Consider the following 20346-nt stretch of genomic DNA (forward strand, 5'->3'; position numbering starts at 1 on the left):
TTATATAAAGCAATCACATGTTTACGTTTTGTCCTTGAATAATGCCCTCTTGGACCTAGAGCAGCCATCCCCCTACCCCTCAGTAAAAGGATCGCTTCATCGGTGAAACGGTTTGTCGATACCACTGCTCGATCATCGTTTTCACTGTGTTTCTGGTACCCAGAGAATACCCCCTTTCAAATGTATCTTTTGGAATTTGTTGTTAGCGGTACGCCGGCCTCTTTTGATCGAGAGAGCATTGTGTATGAAAGAATGGAGAATTTATTTTTGCCGAATTTCTGCCACAAAAACGACAGTTTAGGAAAACTTGTCTCAAGAGGAAAACTTTTGATATATTCAAGTCTTATTTTTTGGCAACTTTTCTTCACGTTAGTAAAGTTCTTAGGTTGGTAGTATTTGTTGTATGTATGTGTATGTAAAATAATCTTTAACATTAATTATAAACTAAGATTGAAAACTTGTTTTCAGTTTGGTTCACAAGTTAAACGTACAAATAATCTAAATTTAATCAATAAAGAAATGAAAAATAGTAAAAACTTAGTGCAAAATTCAAATAATGAGTTATAAACCTAAAATGTTAGAAAATGTTTTTTTTAAAATCCACCTTTGCTTATTAAAAGAGTCAGACTTAAGTTTGTCCATTAGATAATTTTCAAAGGCTCTTGTAAATAACTGTTTCTTCAAAGCGCTGTTTTCTTTTGTGCTTAATCGAGGTGGGAACCATGCCGCGGTCTGGCGACATTTGTACCGCCCCTTTCCAATTTGACTTGCCTCAGAAAGTTTATCGCAAAAATCATATAATGAAATTAGTTGTTTAAAAGCTATGCACTATATCAACAGTGAAAAGTTGAGTAGCTTATCAAGATTTCAAGAATACAGCAATACAAGGAAGGAGAACTTTGTAATTAGATTTAAATGGGAACTTTTCATGTTCTTATCTATTCGAAATCATCTCAATACGATAGAGTCTTTGTAGAGGCTGTTCTTTTGTTTTGCGAGAAAATTTTGCACTGCAACAGCTGTGCTCTTATTAACAAAAAAATAGTAAAGTATTGAACAGGATTAAAAAAGAACTTTTATATAGAAAGTAAATATCAGGGAATTTCAACTTACTTTTACATAGAATTTACCAAGTTGATGAAGAAAATTAACATTCTCGGTACCATCAAACAGCGCAAGGGTGGACAGGTGCTTTTTCAGGTACTTCGAACCCAAACAAAAATTAATTCTTCCTAAACAACATACAACATTTATATTCCTTACAAGTATAAAATATTTTTATCAAAAGGTAGTAGTAAAGTTCGCTAGAACATTCTTTTAAATTTGACATGAAAAACAGTTTTAAAACACGTTGTTTTGGGGCTGGACATGTTTTTATACAGTTCTTATAAACAAGTGTCTATCATTTAGGCACAATATTGGTATGGAGTCTGTTTTCTAGGAAACTGAGATAAACCATAAAGTTAAAGATTAAGACTTGTTACAATTTAAAAACTATTTTATCAAATTATATATATAGGATTGATAAAGAAAATTTCTTCCGACAAAACTCCTTCGCAGTTTATGGTAAAGCCGCACAAAACAATGATAGTCTCGTTTTCGTTCCGATTCTTTCTTCCATCAGCAGCGACACGTCTGTTTGAACTAAACAGAGAATCTGCACAAAAACCCTGATATTCAAGTAAGTGACACATTTATCGATGGTTCAAATTTGTTAAACAGTTTTCTAAGTTCAAAGTTTCATATTGATTTCTTCTTTCACATCCTTGTTTTGTGTGTACGTTTTGGTGTAGAAACTCGACGTGGTGGTTAGGCCCTGTTTCACTTATTTGTACGTAACTATGAATTTAAGCCAGAATTCCTATTGAATATGGAAAAAAGTTTTGTAATAAACTAATTGTATTGCTGTTATTCGAATGAAAAGTACATTTTTTCCACAAACATTTTTATGATGTAAAAACTTTGATCGAGCACAAGTGATCCCGTATATTTGGCTGTACAAGTTGCTGTCTGACATCATTTTTTAAATTAAGACACATTATTAAAATGACCAAGCTTTAATTGTAACTGTAAACCTCAATAACTGCCAAAGTTGCAAAGTGTTTTGGTACGTAAGAAACAACATTGAAATGCCTTAACATGCAGCAACATATCACCTGCCTTTTGGTTTATTTTGAGTACTCAAAGTTCATTTTTTGTGGTTTTCCAGATTGCCATTGCATTGCCATGTTACCAAATTCTTGTAAATATGGCAAAAGTCCAACAAATTACTTGTATTTGTTGCATAGGATGCTTTGTTTACTCTGAGAATTGTACAGCGATTCTAAGGATACTGCATCTGTTCTATTTTCATATTATTTGTAACAGATTTCAAACTTTTTCTTCCCTGCATAGTTTCTCACAAAAGTTAAAGAGCTGGAGGATATGGTACACAAATGTTTTTCTAGTAAAATTCTCTAACCTTAGAAATATCATTATTTTTATCAAAATATCATTTTTGTTTTTAGGATGATTACAGACAACCAACTTGCTGTTTTTGCAAATGCTCTTGGAGTTAGTCTCTTTCTTTTGGTAGTGTTATATCACTATGTTGCTGTTAATAGTCCAAAGAAGAAGGATGAATAATTCTGTACATTAGAGCACTAATATACAAGTAAGATTTCTTTCTATGGTTATGTCTTTTAGCCAAAACATAAAGTTGAATTGTATCTCATCCCGACCAACTTTTATATGATATGTGCAAAAAGATTTTATAAAGATTGGTTAGGAGAAATTTTATATGGTTTAGGGAAAAAATTAAAATCAAACCAACATATGTGAGTTCAGACAGGTTACCCAGGGGGGTTTAATCTAGCACTCTGTGTTAAGAAGTCACATCAAATTGCAAAGAGAATTTTTACACAAAGGTTAAAACCCTGATCAATTTTTCAGTGATGTTGAGTCAAATTTAAGAGAAGCTGTTCAGTGAATCATTTTGATATTTAAGTTGATCTTTCTAGTGTGTTTGAATTTGAATACCCTTTTCAAAATTGTAAAGTCAACACATGCACAGTGAGAGTATTTCAAGAAATTATAACTAGTGACATCAATTGGATGGAATCAACAAATTTTATGTCATTACATTTCTCGTAATTAGTTAACACTGCTTAGAAATTTTGTTAGCAACACTAGTAACCAACACTCAAATGTCAAGCATTGTCCAGTATTTGTTCAAATGAGGCTCCTCGGCTAATCTTTTAATTTCGTTCAAGCAAGCTTAATCGTATAGAAAAAACGGGTTGAAATGCCAGATTTTGTTCTTTTTGTTTATTAATTCTGACAGAAAAATTTGTGCTCTAAAAGTTGACAACTTATCTTCTTTTGTCAATTAATTTCCATTCTCTCTGCCTATTAACCACTTTATTGTGCATCTATCCTTTTAAGACTGCTTGCAGAGTGTTATCTTTTTACCTTATAACAATACCCAACAACTATAATATAACCTGCAATAAGAATTGCTCTTTCTGAGACTTCATACTTCTGTATTTTAGGTCATCTGGGCAATTAAAACCAACTATAAAGAAGCTGAAAAGCTGAAATGTTAAGAGACTATGGAGGGGACATGATGTATGTTACAACAAGCTGTTGTTTTAAATGATAATTGTAGAACATATTTTATAATATTTGACTAAATGTTGTTTTTTCTGCTCTCTTTTGCTGTAATTTTACAAATTGATACATGCAGTAATGACTTCTCATGCTGATTCTGGCAAATTTCTTTAAGATATATTTCTTTAAGAGTACAAATTTGAAAAGTGATATGGAAGGAAAATTGTATTGTACCATTGAAGTGCAGATAACAGTTTAATTCCACACAAAATTATACAAACATCTATGCCTCTGGTTTTTTCAGTTAAATGTCCACCAGAAGCTGTAAAATAAAATTTTCCATAGTGGCCAAATTTTTCATTTGCATAAAGAAAAGAAAGCATTTTGCACGATATACCAATCTGCCAGGAGATATTTATTATCAGAAAAATTTCCTGCCAATCAGCTTTTCCCAACAAATATTTTTTCATTTCTTCTTTGAAATTAAATTTGTTGTATCCTCATTTAATAATGGAAACTTGAGTTACTCATAGCCTAAGTTTAGCTCGTGAAAGATTTCTGTCAATAAATACCACCTGGAGATAAAGCAAGAACTTTGCTGCTTTGGTACTTAAAAAACTTTTTGGCACTTCCCTAACTATATGCACCAAGATGCTGCACTAGGAAGTGTCATCTTACCCTATCAAGGTATAAGAATTCATGGAAAATATAAAACCACTTGTTCTGTTAATTTGAAAGCCAACTGTCAAATGCTCCAATTGTCTACATATTATCTGGGGAAATTTGAGAGACATAATTAGCCCAATGGCAATGTTAGATGTTTCAAGTAAAAAAATCAGCATTTAATACTAGACCTCATCATTCTTACTAACCAAACAAGTGAGGAATTAGACATTATGGTCAAATGGTCAAGAGTAAATAAACACAGGTAAATATTCTAAAGACTCAACTCGAGATGGATGCATTTTGAGCATTTCGAAACATAAAATGGCCACTACTGTTACCTCAAGGAACATGGGCGGGGGGGGGGGCGGATGAGGTACCTTGGAATTCACTTAGATGATAGACTAATTGGGAATATCATGGCAAGAAAACGGGAAATGGCAAAATTTACGACTTTATTTTCCAAAGTTCTCGTTTATGGTGAAAGACTTTCTAATGGTCTTAAGTTGATTTTTATAGTCTTGAAAATTATTTACTTGACGTTAAAAGCTTTTAGTTCCACTCCAAGAAAGGTCATAAATGAAATTGAATTTTTAAGGCCTATCAGCAAGATCGTGACTGTTCAACAGATTGATCAATAAACAAACTCTCTAAAACGAACACTCGAATCACAAAGCATAAAACTTTTGAATCAAACAAGAAAAAGGAAGTAAGTGTGATTTGCAACGAAGGGGTAGAATTAGAAAGAGTCCAGAAATAAGGACATTAGAAATTTAAAAGCGAAAGTGGCTTTGAAAAAAGCAAACATTTGAGTAAACTAAAGCTTTTCGTCTGACACTCTTCAGAGTTTAAAACGTCAGAACATGGATCAAAAACTCCACGCTAGGAAATATATACCCAGTTGTGGATCGAAAAGGCCAATCAGAAACGCGATGTTGAGGTTGACCAATCAGTGCCACTTGCCTAAAAGAGTTCCGTTGTATATGAATTTACGTGCCAGTGTGATTCTGGCTACGTAGGACGCACTACCCAAAGATTGGAGGATAGAATAAAACAACATGCTCCGTCTAATATGAGAAACAGAACTCATCCCCAAAGAGAACAGCCACCTCGGTCTTGCAGGTCTAAAAGTACAACTAAAACCTGCGATTCTGCTATCGGGCAGCATTAACAGGAAAACCCAGATTGTGCAAAAAAAACTATAATGGCGACATGTTTCGGATTATTGGTAAAGCCCGATCGTCGTTCCATCTAGCAGTTTTGGAATCTATCTACATAAGCACGAAAAAACCGCTAATGTTTTTGCTTCGAGAACAGAGGTTTTCTTAAATTTTTCCGACTATTCAGTACTCGTTTCTTAAAGCCAGTTTATTATAAAAAAAGAGTGTAACCAAGATTAAACAATATCTTGATATAACAATAGAATCAATTTTCTACTGCATTTAATTCCCCTAAAACTGGAAAGGTTATTAAAGATTTGGCGTAACAGACGGAAGTTTCCTTTAGTTAAAAAGCTAAGGAGCCAACCTTGGCTGGTATTCTGGGTATGAAAAACGAGTCTAGGGTGCCACAAGTCTGTACGATATATCAGTCTAAATCAATGGTTTGTTGATTAGCATTTGTTGCCAGGGACGGAGATACCGAAGAGCGGGGGGGGGGCCGGAGATACCGGGGGTGGCCCGGAGATACCGGGGGTGGTCTTGGCACCCCCAAAACATTAAGAAATATTTGTAAAAGACTTTTATTTGGCAAAATATGGCTGTTTTTACACTCATTTATCAGGACTGACCTCCCCAAACAAAAAGTTGTATTTCGGTCTTTGTTTGATACATTGTCTTTGTTTTTGAACATTATTAATTTTATTTGAGGAACCCGAGCTGAAAATCCATGGGCCCTGGTTGCCTCTTCACGCCAGTAATTGAAGTACAGTTGAAGTTAATCAACGCGACAGTCTGAAAAATTGAAGTTTTCAAAACTAAAGCAAAAATCGCCATATTCGTCATCATCCCTGTTTTCATTATTATATCAAGTGTTAACTGTACTAAATTTCAGCAAAGATTTGTTCATATTATTTCAAATTCAACTTTAACATTTAAATATCAGTTTTTTTAGGTAGATATAGCAATCATTATGTTTGAATACAGGAAAAAATTAAAAATTATTGCATGTTAATAGATGATTGAATACTGAAGTATTCGTAGAAATATCGCTCAGCTTAAACTTACATATAATTCATAGTAGCAATGTAAACAAATTGGACAAAATATATTTTAAATGATGTTGCTTGAAGGATATCAATGTTTTGTTTATAGGAAGTTTATTAATGATAAAATATTTTGTTGATAAGAAGTTTAAAGAAAATTGGATTGGGGTTTTCAGTAATAAATAAATAAATAAAATGGGTAACCAGTTAAGCACACCGGCCAAGACTTTCTTTTTAATTTTCTTACACTCTTTTTTTATAAGAACCAGTAAATTTAAGTTCAGGCTAACTGTTCTTAATTTTTTCGAAAATCTGAGGCTGGATTGTTCTTAATTTGTTCTTAAATTAAGAGGGTTCAAGCAGTGATATTGCTAGCTTTTTCGCTCTAAGGAGGTGTTCAGGCCTCATTTGCCAAAAGAGTAAGTGAGACAGCCATAATTTGCTGACAAATTTGAATATTCACCGAAAAAGCACCCACACATCGCTAAAAATCCTCGATTTTGAGAGAAAACGTTGTTCAAAATTGCATTTTGCAGAAGCTCAGCCTCAGCTTGTTCTTAATTTGTTTTTAACTTTTGACCAGTTTTGAGGCTCGTGTTCTTATAAAATTGTTCTTATAAAAAAGAGAGTGTATTTCGATAGAGAGCACAGGGAAAACTTCTGTTTTTCGCGTCTCCAATTTTTCTCAAGGCGAGTTTTTTTGTTTGAAAGGAAATGAAAATCACAGCAACTCTTACACGTGATCTAAATTATGAAAATGATTGGCCAATCGGTCAAGTTCTGACAGATACCGCGGGATTCAAGCAGCTTCCGGTTTCCGGTCTGCTGAGCGAAACACCTTGTACCAAGCACAGTAGCCTACAATTTAAGATTACGAAAAGAACATCTAGGAGGAAGATTGAGCTCAGGGAATCCTGAGATTTCTTGCCTTCAAGATGCGGATTTTGGCGATTTTAACTTTTTTATGTTTTCAAAAAGCTGCACCTCAAATTTTGCAGCCACCATACTTTGATATAGCTAAAGGAAAACCGATAACTGCTACCTCGACATGCGGGGAAGGTCTAGGCCCAGACGATGGCAAAGAGCTCTTCTGTAAATTGGCCGAAGCTCCTGGACGTGTAGCAATAAAAGGACAGTATTGCGACTATTGCTACCCTGGAAATCACAGCATTGAATACGCAAACGACGGAGCAGAAAAATGGTGGCAGTCGCCTTCGCTTTCAAGGGGTTTGCAGTATGAGAAAGTCAACATAACCATCGACCTTGGTCAGGTATAGGACTTAACATTTTTTAGATTTTCGTTGTGTGGGTCATTTCTGTTGGCATGCCCAGAATAAAAAATGTTCCTTTTTATATTAAATTAAATTCATCAAAAAATTCAACTCATATTCAAATGCAGTTTTGAATACTTTATGGAGGTTAAGGTTGACTTCGAATTTTTGTTTATGTTGCAGCTATTTCGTTACACATGCTCATATAGTTCTGTTCCATTGGTGAAACAAAATGGGGGGTAATCAAGTCAAACAACTGTCATTATTTCACTTGTTTGTTGTTTATTGATACTCTGTACCAAAGGACCAAGACCCCCTTTTAGGCAAATTTCATTCGAAGATCGAGGATATCCTTTCCTTGGAATTTCGAGTCGCGTCGAAGGATTCTTTGATCCATGACATTTTTGTGGCTACCCAAGTGAAATCGGATTTCCATTCCGGAACACGCCTTTGTTCATCATTGTCCACACTCCTTTGACAAAGCAAATAACAATAGCAAATGAACTGCAAATGTTCACAGTTGGCCGTAAGTATCCTGGGTGTTGTTCCCGCTTTCTTTTCCGACCGAGCCCCAAGGCATGCGGTTTGATCTTGAGAAATATGGAACAAAGCCAGTTCAGTTTGCGCCATAAGAAATCGTTTATTGTCAGATTTGCTAAAGTTATCTATTGTCCTTTTGCTCGATCTTGGTGCAAATTGCAACAAATTTGTATATTTAGGACACTGAGGCATATAAAAAAGTAGCAGTAAATGATAAATCAGTTAATGCCTCTCTGATTCAAAGAATCACATAATAGGTTGATAGGAACCGGGGCCATAGAGGACACCTACCCCCACTTTTCAAAAACAGAGATAAAACAGTGGCTGATGCATTGTCAAATATCGGGAGGATGGAGGAATCCTATTGTTTCGATAAGATGATGCCAAATTTGTCCATTGTTTTAGAACAAAAGACCATTGTCTTCAAAAATATTTGGGGGTGACACCCTTTGCCCCCCTCGGTGTCAGCCACTGAGGTAAAGTGTAGAAAAATTCCATTAAGTCACAAGTTCACCTGAGAATGTGCTGTTACTCCCCAACTCCTATTGTAGTAAAGAGAGATCAAGATGACTGTTGCCCCCATTGTGGTAATTGATCAAAAATTGGAAGGGATACCTGAATTTATTCTTGGGGTTCCTTGAAGTACTGGTACACCCTGGTGCACAGGGATTGGCTATTGAAGCAAATGGTATCATATTTGGTAATGGAAGGAGAAACTGCATTTTTAATTGCTTGGGACCAAGCCATAGAATGTGATCTGGATACTCCTATGAAATTCTGAAGATCCATTTGAGCCCATTGATTGAATTTGACCCTTCTCCGTGGCACATTACCTTAACAAAAAGTATTGAATGTGCCAGGGTTTCAAACACCACTGCATTTAGCCCTATCGAATGTTTTCAAATTATACTTTGATATGTTTGGGGGAAGAGAAGAAGAGAGTCCTACAAAAGAGAAGTCATCCTGTGTCACAAACGTTTTCTCTAAAATTCAGGAATGCCGAAATTCAGGTATTTTCATAAATAGGTATAGGAGAACCTTTTACAGAGGGGTGGGCGTTAGAAGCCACAATTCCTGTAATGAAATGCCTTGTATGGATTGCTTGAAGTCCCAGTAAAGCTACAAACCAGTGAGGCACAAAAATGTTTAAGCTTTATCTAAATCAAAGAGTACATGCAGTAGACTGGATTCTTAACTATCCCAATTTATGACAAAATTACAGTAAAACAGCAATGGAAAAAAGCAACAAGCAATTGTTTCCATTTTAACATTTTCGGAGGTAAATGTTATTGTAGCATTGGTAATTCTTTGTAATTCCGTGTATATTTTTTGGGCTAAGATCAAAACTTATTTTTTCTTCGATATAGGTTTATCACGTTGCATACATCATTATCAAAGCAGCTAATTCCCCACGACCTGGAGTTTGGTCTCTGATGAGATCTAAAGATGGTGGTAAAACCTTCACTCCTTGGTACTACTTTGCTTCAACTCCAAATGAATGTTTGACATACCATAAAACGTCACATCTATTGCCTTTGACCAGAGATGATACAGTTCTTTGCAAGCTGGAGTACTCACAGGTTCCTCCATTTGAAGATGGAGAGGTTTGTTTAAATTTTTTATCTGACATGATAAAATCTTTCTTTGTCCTTTTGTTTACTTTTTTGAAGTTCAAGCAAGACACAAAACTCAAAATGGCAAGATAAAACTACACAGCACTAAAACTACAAGATAAAACTAAAACTATGCTTATGATTATCTCTTTCATATAAAAAGGCTGATTACCTCTTAGATATGTATATATATCCTGTTTTGTCATAGACTGAAGAAAGTAAAACTACATGGTTTATCTCTACAAGCCTGTTTCGGGAGTAACTCACTCTTCAGGAGATGTTCAGGGGAACATCTCCTGAAGAGTGAGTTACTCACGAAACAGGCTTGTAGAGATAAACCATGTAGTTTTACTTTCTTCAATCTATGATATATCACGCTCTACGTGCTAACGTACTGTGCTACGGAAGTATCAAAAGACAAATTTCTATATCCTGTTTTATATATCCTTAATATTATCCTGTTTCATTTCAGATTCACATCTCACTTGTCAATAACAGACCAGGAGCATCCAACTTCTCTGTCAGTCCAGGATTGCAGGTACTCATCAATTTACATATATATATAGATTTATCTTATCTTCAAGAATAACTTATAATACGAAAGGGAAGCCTTGTTGTAATCATGTACATATTGTATTCTAGGAGTGGACAACTGCCTCTCACATTAGATTGCAATTTATGAAGGTAAAAACTCTCCTTGGGGATCTCATGCCATTGTCCCTACAGGATCCGACAGTCACCAGAAGGGTGAGTTTTATTTTTGATTAATAGTGGAGTAGTGGATAAACATAATTCCTTTGAACACCCATCATTGAACTGGTCACTTCCTGAGGCTTGAGATGCAAATGTAGCAGGGAACTGCATTTTTGATACCAGTCATCTTTCACTTTTTCCACAGAGCATGCAAGCATGCATTGCTCAAACCTGCATGCTTGCATGCTCTGCCGCATTCACTACAGGATTCCTTATGTAAAGAAGAGACTGTGCATAAACCAAGCAAGTGTAGTAATTCTGCTTTTACATCAATTCCAACATGTCCGGCTAACATTGTTAGCCTAACACTATAGAAACATTTAGATTTAATTCAATTTAAGCTTAAGCAATATCATCTTACTAGGGGAAATTTTTTCTTGTAGTACTACTACTCAATAAAAGAAATATCTATTGGTGGAAGATGTATGTGCAATGGGTTCGCAGATAGATGCGTTAAGGTTGATGAAGATCCAAGCAATTACAGATGTGACTGCCAACACAACACATGTGGACCACGCTGTGACAAATGCTGCCCTGGTTATGTCCAGAAAAAATGGAGATCTAGACAAGGATCTGTTAACTTTGTCTGTGAACGTAAGTTTTAATTTGTCTCTTATAGACTGTGCCAGAAAGCATCTATTTTGGAAAAATGCAATAGTTTGAAAAAATTTTCTGAAAGTTAGAGTGGGATCAAATAGTGGGATCAATTAGAGTAAAATCAAGCAGCACTGAACATCCATTCATTATTCTCAGATTTTCTTTTATTGAAGTAAATGTAATGGGCAGGCCATTTCATTAATTTTTACAGATATATTTTTCTTTTATCTGCATAATGAATAACCAGTGGCTTTGATCATTGTCCCGGTTGAAGGCTAATTTTTCACTTTACCATTTGTTAAAGATTATAAAAATGGCATACATAATTTGATTAACTTCTTATCTACAGGTTGCAACTGCCATGGACACAGTGACAAGTGTCAGTACAGTGAGCAAGTAGCTGAAAGGAAGTTGAGTTTGGATATTCATGGCAAAAAGGAAGGTGGTGGTGTTTGTGAGGATTGCCAGCATAACACATATGGTATTAACTGCGAAAAGTGCAAGCCATACTATTACAGGCCAGCTGGAGTGCCAATAACGTCAAGAGATGCTTGTAGACGTACGTAGACATTCTTCTTTGTTGATTGTATCCAAGGGTTCAGGACTGACATTTTTTCTATGCGCTGAAACTTTTTTTTATTCAACAATAATACGGCTGGTTTTCCATCATAAAAAATTTCCTTATAGATTGTTATGATTGTTTACCTTCCATTTTCCAGCATGCAACTGCAGCTTCCAGACATCCACTGGTAACTGTGCAGATGGCGATGGTCAGTGTAACTGTCGACCCAATTATGCAGGAAAGAGGTGTGAAAGATGCAACAAAGGATATTTCAACTACCCAGTTTGTGAAGGTACATTCATTTTTGTATATGTTGGGAAATCACACTTGGCCTTTAAGGATTAAGTTATGGAAATACTTGGAAAGGAGGAATAGCTGTGTAACAAAATTTGGCAGAGAAAGATTTAAATAAGTTACGGGTTTAGGAAACTGCCCAATAAAAAAACTTTAGTTTCTGTCAAGAGAAACATATAAGCTATGTGACTAAACCAAAAGTATAACCGTTTTCAGTATCAGTTTTGCCACATCTGCAAATGGCACATAGAATTAAATTTGATAAAATGATATTGATTGGAATTATTGTGACGTAGGGTGTCGAAGCAAGAATAATGACAACATGATCAGATCGATCAGATCGATTTGGCTTTTCTTTCTTGTAAAAATGCCTCCGTTAAGTGAACTGAAATGCTGCTTGCGAAAGTCGCTTTTTTAAATTTTCGATAAAGATAAAAAATACTAAAAAAGGCATTTCCCAAATTTTCCGAGAGTCTGAAGAGCGTGGTCAAGAACCTTGTTGGTCCACCCCAGTTTTTTTCGGATTGGTGACGCCCTTGCCATGGGTTGTGATAAATTTTCAGTAAGAACGGAGTTCTAGTATGTTTGTCGCACTTTCCATATATCTTCATTAACCTTCAACTATATTCTTGCTTTTGGATAGGTTGCATCTGTGACCGAGAGGGCTCTGTCGAGGGCTCTTGTGCTCCAGACTCATTAGGCAACTGCAGATGCAAGCCAGGTTACACTGGAAAAATCTGCAACAGATGTGATGTTGGTTACTATGGATATCCAGCTTGTCGCCGTAAGTTTCTCCTTTATAAATAATGTTTTGGCAGTGTATTGTTATCCCGTTAACTCGAATCCCGATCAATTCGAATTTTCGCCAACTCGTCAACTTGATTTTATAATGAAAGCACTCGTCAGCTCGAACCCACCATAACACTATAGTTCATTAACTGGAACCATTTTAACTCTTCCTTTGGAGGTTTGAGTTATCAAGATTTGCTATCTAGTGAAGCTATCTATAGTGTTGATATTCGATTTCACTGCTACATAAGAGAGCCATTTTGATATCCTTTTTTCAATTTTCCACCAGGCTGCAACTGTCTTGTGCAATATGGAGCACTGAATGACAACTGTGACTCGCAAACAGGACAATGTAGCTGCAAAGAAGGTTATGGTAGCAGAGCATGTGATCAGTGTTTGATTGGTTATTACAACTTCCCATTCTGTAAACGTAAGTGTCTGCAGGCCAACAACTGTTCGTTAGTCTAAGATGAATGATATTATTTGCTTGAACCGTATCTAGAAAATCATGGTGACGTAGAGAAAGCATTCCCAGGACATGTTATAGGGGGTAGGCAGTGAGCTTTTTATGGAGATATATTCTGCCCATCCGAAAGAACATTTCTTCGTCTCGCGATTTAAGATTTGTTTTATACTTCTGTTCATAGATTTGTTCATGAATTATACTTCTTAGTTTTTTCGCTTGAAGTTTTGATAAAAACATTTTCAGTGCAGGGTAACATATTAATCGGACGTGTTCTCTTTCAGGATGCGAGTGCGACTCGGCAAAGACACTACCGACAATATGCTCCGCTGGCTCTGGTGTTTGCCGTTGTAAGGAGAACTATTCTGGCCTAAAATGCGATCAGTGTGCTGATGGTTACTATGGATACCCCGCTTGCAGGCGTATGTTCCGCTATATTTCTATATCATGTTCTACTCTGCCTTTTCACATACGATACCTTTACTTTATTACGTAAATTGCGAGTGTTTTTGCACGGGCAAAATTATGCTGCTTCGCTAAAATAATGAAAGAAATGAATTGACTTAATCAGAATCGTCAATTTCTCAATCTCATATCCTCAACGTCTAGCAATATTTGTCGATGTGACACAACCTATGAATAATCTTTATTGTCAATCAAAGCTTTGTCTAGATAGGTCAGTGACCACTCTGAAGAAACATAAAAAATGCAACTTCAGTTGGAAGGCAGTTGCTTTAAGGCTGAGTTCATGAACGAGGTCAAAACACAGTAGAATCTCACACAGTAGAATCTCACACAGTAGAATCTCACATAGTTTAATCAAATAACCTCAAACTAACAGAAATTGGGTCTGGGTAACTGACCTTCTACTTCTACAAGGTTTGGGTGGAGGTGTCCATTGACGAAGGTTTCACTGTAGCTATTTCAAGTTGACATTTAATATTTAGGTGTATCATAATAACAACTTTGATCTCTCATTGTAGCTTGCGACTGTTCTTCAACTGGCTCTTCCTCAGCTCCTTGTGATAAAGTCACGGGCAAATGCACATGTCTTCCAAATTTCCGCGGCGCCAAGTGTGATCAGTGTGTCACAGGTTATTATGGGTACCCAGCATGCCTTTCGTGCAATTGTGATCCAATTGGCTCGTACGGTAGCTCTTGCCGCTCTTCAGATGGACAATGTAGTTGCAGGGCCCAGTTTAAGGGACGCCAGTGTAATAAATGCCAACCTGGGTTTTATGGATTTCCAAATTGTCAAAGATGCCAGTGTAATCCAGCAGGAACCAGATCTGGACCAGCTGGAATTGACTGCAGCTCTACTCGTAATGTAAGTCTTTTTACAAGTTGACTAATTCTAATCCTGCTAATGCAGAGTTTTAATTCCTCTAACAATCATTGGTTATCTTTCTTTGTAAATAAAATGAAAATTTAATTTACCAAAATTAATAAAAAACGTCCGCCAATCAGAAGGCAAATAAAAAAACATTTTTGATAGCGACTAAGCATGTTTTGGTACATTTTGTCATTCGAAGAACAGGATTTAAGTAGGGACCTCCACTTTTCATCTTTGAAAAGTTTGACAAATCAATTTTGGAAATAAAATGAAGATTGATTTTGGTACCTTGGTTCACGAAGAATAACTTTTTGTACCATGGTTCACGAAGATTAATTTTTTGTGCCATGGTTCACGAAGATTAATTATTTGTGCCATGGTTCACGAAGATTAATTATTTGTACCATGGTTCACGAAGATTAATTTTTTGTGCCATGGTTTACGAAGATTAATTTTTTGTACCATGGTTCACGAAGATTAATATTTTGTGCCATGGTTCACGAAGATTAATTATTTGTGCCATGGTTCACGAAGATTAATTATTTGTACCATGGTTCGCAAAGTGTTTCTTTTATAAGGTTATTGTTAAAGTAATTGTTAAGTGCCGTTCATAGCCAGAACCAGATGACGTCATGTCTATTCCTGCTGTGGATGGCACACAATATTGTATTTTGTTTTTGGGTTTTTAGCAATTAAGATTCCAGTTTAGATTTAGAATTTTTACAACAATCAGGTCTAGCAATGTTATATTTTTGGGTTTTTATTACATTGGCAGGGTTTATGTCCATGTAAAGACTATGTTCAAGGAAAGGAGTGCACGGAATGCAAGGATGGCTTCTTCAATTTACAAGATTCAAACGAACAAGGATGTACTGATTGTCAATGTAGCAGAGCTGGTACAATGAGTGGACTCAAGATGTGCTCCAAACTGACCGGTCAATGTACCTGCAAGAGGCATGTGCAACAAAGAACGTGCAAAGAATGCAAAGATGGGTTCTATCAACTTAAAGAAATCAACCTGTTTGGCTGCAAAGGTGGGTATAATGGCTACCGAAAGTCTGGGTACACTTTACTGATTGCAATGTTAAGAAGTTCTGTGTGGTTGAATTGATTCATTTAAGAAAGCTAGCTATTAAACTCTACAACCAACTTTAATTTGGGGTATGGGATACTGCGGTGACGGTCTTTAGAGATGCGGAAACAGGTAAACTTTTCACAAAAAAACTCGAGCAGCAGGGCGTTCCAACCATTTTTGGAGGGATTGTAATTGTATTGCTAGCTATGAGATGGTGACGAAAGCGTGCAGTAGGACGGTTATGCTTAAAAAGCTTTTCTGCATTATTGACTAACAGATATCGTACACAGAAGAACGATTTAAGCTTGAACTTTTCAGATGCTTCAAAATATGCTACTTGTTGTCGCAGGTTCTTATTTTATTAGTTTTGGATCTTCCAAATTATTCGAGTTAATTGTTTTTAAAGTCATTTTCTGGGCCATGCTTCTTTGTAGGCTGTGAGTGCGATGTGGGTGGCTCGGTCGACATGGCTTGTAGCAAGACGGACGGACAATGCAAATGTCGTGACAACGTAATCGGACGTACATGCAACAAACCAAGACCAGGATACTATGCTCCCACGATGCACCAGATTTCAGCGGAGATTGAAGATGGCAGGGCACCTGATGGCAACGTTATCCGATTTGACGTGCAAGAGAGCAAATTCCCAGGATATTCCGGTAGAGGATATGCCATGATCAACGAAATGCAGGTACAAGCGCAATATAGCTGATACTCTTTAAGCATTGCTTAAACTGCACTCCAATATTTTGTAACTGCTATTTTCACTTTCAAATCTGTTCTTAAAACGGTTTCCTATTCTCCTATGAATCTGATTGACACTGATTTTTTTCCAGCCGACAATCATTGCAACAGTGAACGTATTCAAGAAAAGCAACTACCAACTTATTTTCAAATACGTATTAAACCAGTTAACACCCGTCACAGCCAAAGTCCAAGTGTATCCTTCAGGTAGGTTTTCAGAGGCAATGTAGATTTAACTCTATTACAGTTTATAAGCTGTTAGTTGCCGGTATTCGGAGGAAGTAACTGTAGGCCATCGCTTTCTTGGGAAGCAGTTGCCTGTAGACAAGAGAGGACTCTATTTCGATGCGATGATTGCATGAAAAACAGAAAGGTATAGGAAGCGGGGTTTATGAACCCTCTATCCCCAAGTCCAAAGTCAAGAATTCCATGTCTCCAAGTCAAAGTTTCTGCTGGAATTGTGTTGACTTGAAACTTTATCCTTATTAAAGTTATTTTGAATATTTTGTCTTCATGAGATTCACCTCTCTTTATTTATTTCCACTCCTGACGCAACATTTAGTGATTAATTTTCATTTAATGGCAACATTTTATTATACCTTCTAGAATTTAAATTGCAGTTTTTTTATCATGCCTGTTTATTAATCTGCTATTAATCTCTCTGTAGGAAAAAGAAGTGGTCGATTTTCAGGAGATGCTGACTTTCCATCAACGCAGATTGCTGGGTCTTTCATTTCAAAGTATACGAAGCTGTCAAAATCAGGGGATCCAATATTCTTTCCACTTACTCCAGGAAAATGGGACATCGAAATTACCGCACCCTCATCAGCATTGTTGTTGGTAGGTCGTTTAAGACTGACAAATATAACTATGTGTTGTCATTTATTTGATCGTAAATAGAGAATTACCTATCGGTTTGGAAAATTGACGAGTAGGAAATTTTGTAGATAGAAAAGTAAGAGTGAGATGTAATTTTATTTATCTTATCGATATGCTAGTAACTGCACCATCAACCAGATACCTGATCTAGATCCGGGTGCAACTTTTGTTCCTTTGGGCCCTGAACTGTAGGATGTTTTGCAACAGTCTGCCTTTACTGAACATGAAGAATATTCTCTAGAGGTGGACCTGTACTGGATCTATATAAGTGGCCAAACTCATTGACGATACCATTGTAAGCCTTATTTTTGAATCATCAAAAAGCTCTCTCCGCCAAGCATTTTGATGTTTGAATTTAGCGATTAAATACATTGTGATGCTCAGAAATATATTTTGATATATGAATCTTTTACTCTAAAAATTACTACGTCATTGATAGCAATTTTCGCATTTTCTTTTAGGACAAAGTTATTCTCGTACCAGAAGAATATGTTGATGCTGCTCAGCTCAAACGAAAGATCACAGAGCCATGCGAAGTTAAGAAAAATCAGAAAGTTTGCACGCAGTATTCTTACTTAGATATGAAACAGAGGCAAGGTTTTGTCACAGTCGAGGCCGAACTGAACCATGGTCAACGCAAACCTGTCGTATTGTTCAACGATACCCAGGTTCTCAGTGAGCTTGACTTTGATGCCATGGCAAAGATGTCAAGGGATAATGTACGTAGTAAACATTTGTCGTGTCCTTTACAGCTAAAACCCTGGAGAACGAGGCTTTCAGCTTTTCCTAAACTGACCTGTTCCCGGGCTGGAAATTTATAAAACAATACACATTTTCAGATACCCCTTCCATCTCAATGAGTACTCTGCTAGGCATTTTGCCCAAAGAATCGAAGCAAACACGATTTAAGAAAGTTTTGTTGCCTGGATAGTGACATCCACCTACGTAAATTTTAGGGCCTTCATCAGACACCTTTTCTGCTATAAGTGTACTTGTATTTTTATCATATAAGATAGATTGTTGCGCTCTCCCTCGGTTGTTCATTTCCTATTTTATTTTCACCAGCGTCAGTTGGATATGGACATTGATGTGAGCAAAAGCGGACAGTATGTTTTTGTCGTTCAGTATTATCACGATGCTCCCAGAACCCATACAATGGATGTTTACCTTAGGACATACAAAGACACGCAGCGTGGTGATGTCATTTTGAGCCAGTGCAAGTGAGTTAATATCAGATTTGATGTGTGCCAAATTGGCCTAAGAAATCCTAGACAGTTCGGGCTTCGGAGTGGGCACATGCCGTAAGACAGTCAACATTTGCCTATAGAAATCGTTGCTTTTATAGAAATGCAAGAAGCTTTGCTTAACTCAATATAAGACTGCACAGTGATTTTGTTCCTTATTTATTCTGATTGTTTTCGTACCTTTTTATACTATGACTGATCGTTTACAGCCTCTTGATTTATCGAGAGCATAAGTAAATCTGCAGATAAATTTCCGAAGCAAATTGTGACGAATTGTCTGTATAGCTTGAGGCTCCTAAATAGTTAACCTAGTTCTTGGATAAATAGTTTCAGTCTTCTCCTTAAAATTTCGTATCTGTTAACCGAGGCCTTTCTTTATTCGTCATGTCATATTAATAATAACCTTTCAAGTTATATTCCTTGGTTTGTTTTTGACAAAGCTGCAGTGATTCATAGTTCTGCTATGAACTGAGTTGCTAATTGTCTTATCTTTGCTAGGTATAAATTTGGCTGCCGTCAAGTTGCGATTGATCAGCGAAAGGGCACTGTTAAAGTTTACAATGTTAGTGCTGACGACCGCAAGCTTGTGACGCTTTTTTCAAGATCCCCAACGACAATCGGCGTGGTAAGTAAAGTATACATTGAGAATTCGATTAGCCTTTATGTACAACGGAAACATCAACAACAAGGAATGAATATCTCAGATTCTTTTATCTTAATAAATTATATATATATAAATAATGTGCAGGAATAACATCCTACTAGCATTAAATGACCTTCTGAAATTTTCATTTGCATTCTTCAGTGTTAGAGTCTTAGAATTTGGCAAATAGCCCGGCTGCATCGTGCCCTCCTTTTAGCAAATTATAGGAAACTTCGACAAGCATCTGTTTACGTTTATGTTGACACCAATGAGAAAAGGCCTTTAGAAATGGAATGAATCTTCTATCTAACCATCAATTGTATCAGGTTTTCGATTAGTATTTCGTAGTGAAAATTAGGGGGTATTGGATTAGTAATAGGTCTGTGTTACTGTATATGTATATTTATAGAATGTCTTATTTATTGAATATTTTGATTGCTTGCACAAAGACTATCATTAGAAACGGGAGGCTCTTTAAACACCTGTCGTTTCTAGCCTTCTTTTCTTTACGGACGGAGCACATTTTAAATTTTTCATTTCAGGATTCCGTGACAGCTATTCCTCTAGAAAAATGGAGCATGGATTTCATCACACCTGAGCCACTCTGCACAACAAAGGACAACAAATGCACCGCAACAACTTTCCCATTTCCCAAAACTTCAGTTAGAGTTGACGGATTTTCAAATATTGGCGACCCAGTTCCACCAAATGTCTTTGATCCGAAGAGTATGATTTACATTCCATCTGGGGTGAGAATATCACACTTTGACGTTAATTAAAGCAAGTTAGAATCAATCTTAACTGAGCAACGCTTTGGCAATGAAACAGCTAAAGCTTAGAAGAAAATGTTATTTTATCAGTTAAGCAAGGCATACCTATTATCTGATTTATATAAGATATTAGCCATTTCAGAAAACTGTTTATCTACTAGAAGATTTTGAAACGGATTTCGTATAGATTGCAGAAAAACAATCTATCTATTTTTCTTTCTATTTTCAATCTATCGAGTCTTTCTATTTTTCTATTCTTTTTTCACACTCACGTGATTGATAACGAGATATTTGTTCGTTTTTACTTTGTGCTGTCATTTCT

General features: G+C 36.3%; 1 protein-coding gene and 1 long non-coding RNA gene across 2 annotated transcripts in view; both read left to right on the plus strand.

The window, feature by feature from the left end:
- The first annotated feature begins 1574 nt into the window (after positions 1-1574).
- On the plus strand, positions 1575-3672 carry LOC148959549 (uncharacterized). Its single transcript, XR_016144020.1, has 3 exons — positions 1575-1681; positions 2508-2653; positions 3531-3672. It is a non-coding gene; the product is annotated as an uncharacterized LOC148959549 (long non-coding RNA).
- A 3606-nt stretch (positions 3673-7278) lies between these two features.
- Positions 7279-20346, plus strand: part of LOC135689211 (laminin-like protein epi-1) — a 44341-nt gene continuing 31273 nt past the window's right edge. Inside the window, exons 1-19 of the mRNA XM_089110067.1 lie at positions 7279-7725; positions 9633-9869; positions 10351-10416; positions 10521-10625; positions 11015-11225; positions 11578-11787; positions 11948-12082; positions 12728-12868; positions 13163-13303; positions 13621-13758; positions 14320-14663; positions 15445-15703; positions 16179-16435; positions 16581-16695; positions 17156-17328; positions 17829-18086; positions 18433-18587; positions 19110-19236; positions 19797-20003. Of these exons, the coding sequence (XP_088966193.1) occupies positions 7390-7725; positions 9633-9869; positions 10351-10416; positions 10521-10625; positions 11015-11225; positions 11578-11787; positions 11948-12082; positions 12728-12868; positions 13163-13303; positions 13621-13758; positions 14320-14663; positions 15445-15703; positions 16179-16435; positions 16581-16695; positions 17156-17328; positions 17829-18086; positions 18433-18587; positions 19110-19236; positions 19797-20003 (3615 nt within the window). The 5' untranslated portion in view covers positions 7279-7389. The remainder of the gene's footprint in view (positions 7726-9632; positions 9870-10350; positions 10417-10520; positions 10626-11014; positions 11226-11577; positions 11788-11947; positions 12083-12727; positions 12869-13162; positions 13304-13620; positions 13759-14319; positions 14664-15444; positions 15704-16178; positions 16436-16580; positions 16696-17155; positions 17329-17828; positions 18087-18432; positions 18588-19109; positions 19237-19796; positions 20004-20346) is intronic.

This window comes from Rhopilema esculentum, chromosome 9 (genome assembly GCF_057945365.1).
Source record: "Rhopilema esculentum isolate cy_ngs chromosome 9, ASM5794536v1, whole genome shotgun sequence".
In the NCBI taxonomy this organism is placed as follows: Eukaryota; Metazoa; Cnidaria; class Scyphozoa; order Rhizostomeae; family Rhizostomatidae; genus Rhopilema; species Rhopilema esculentum.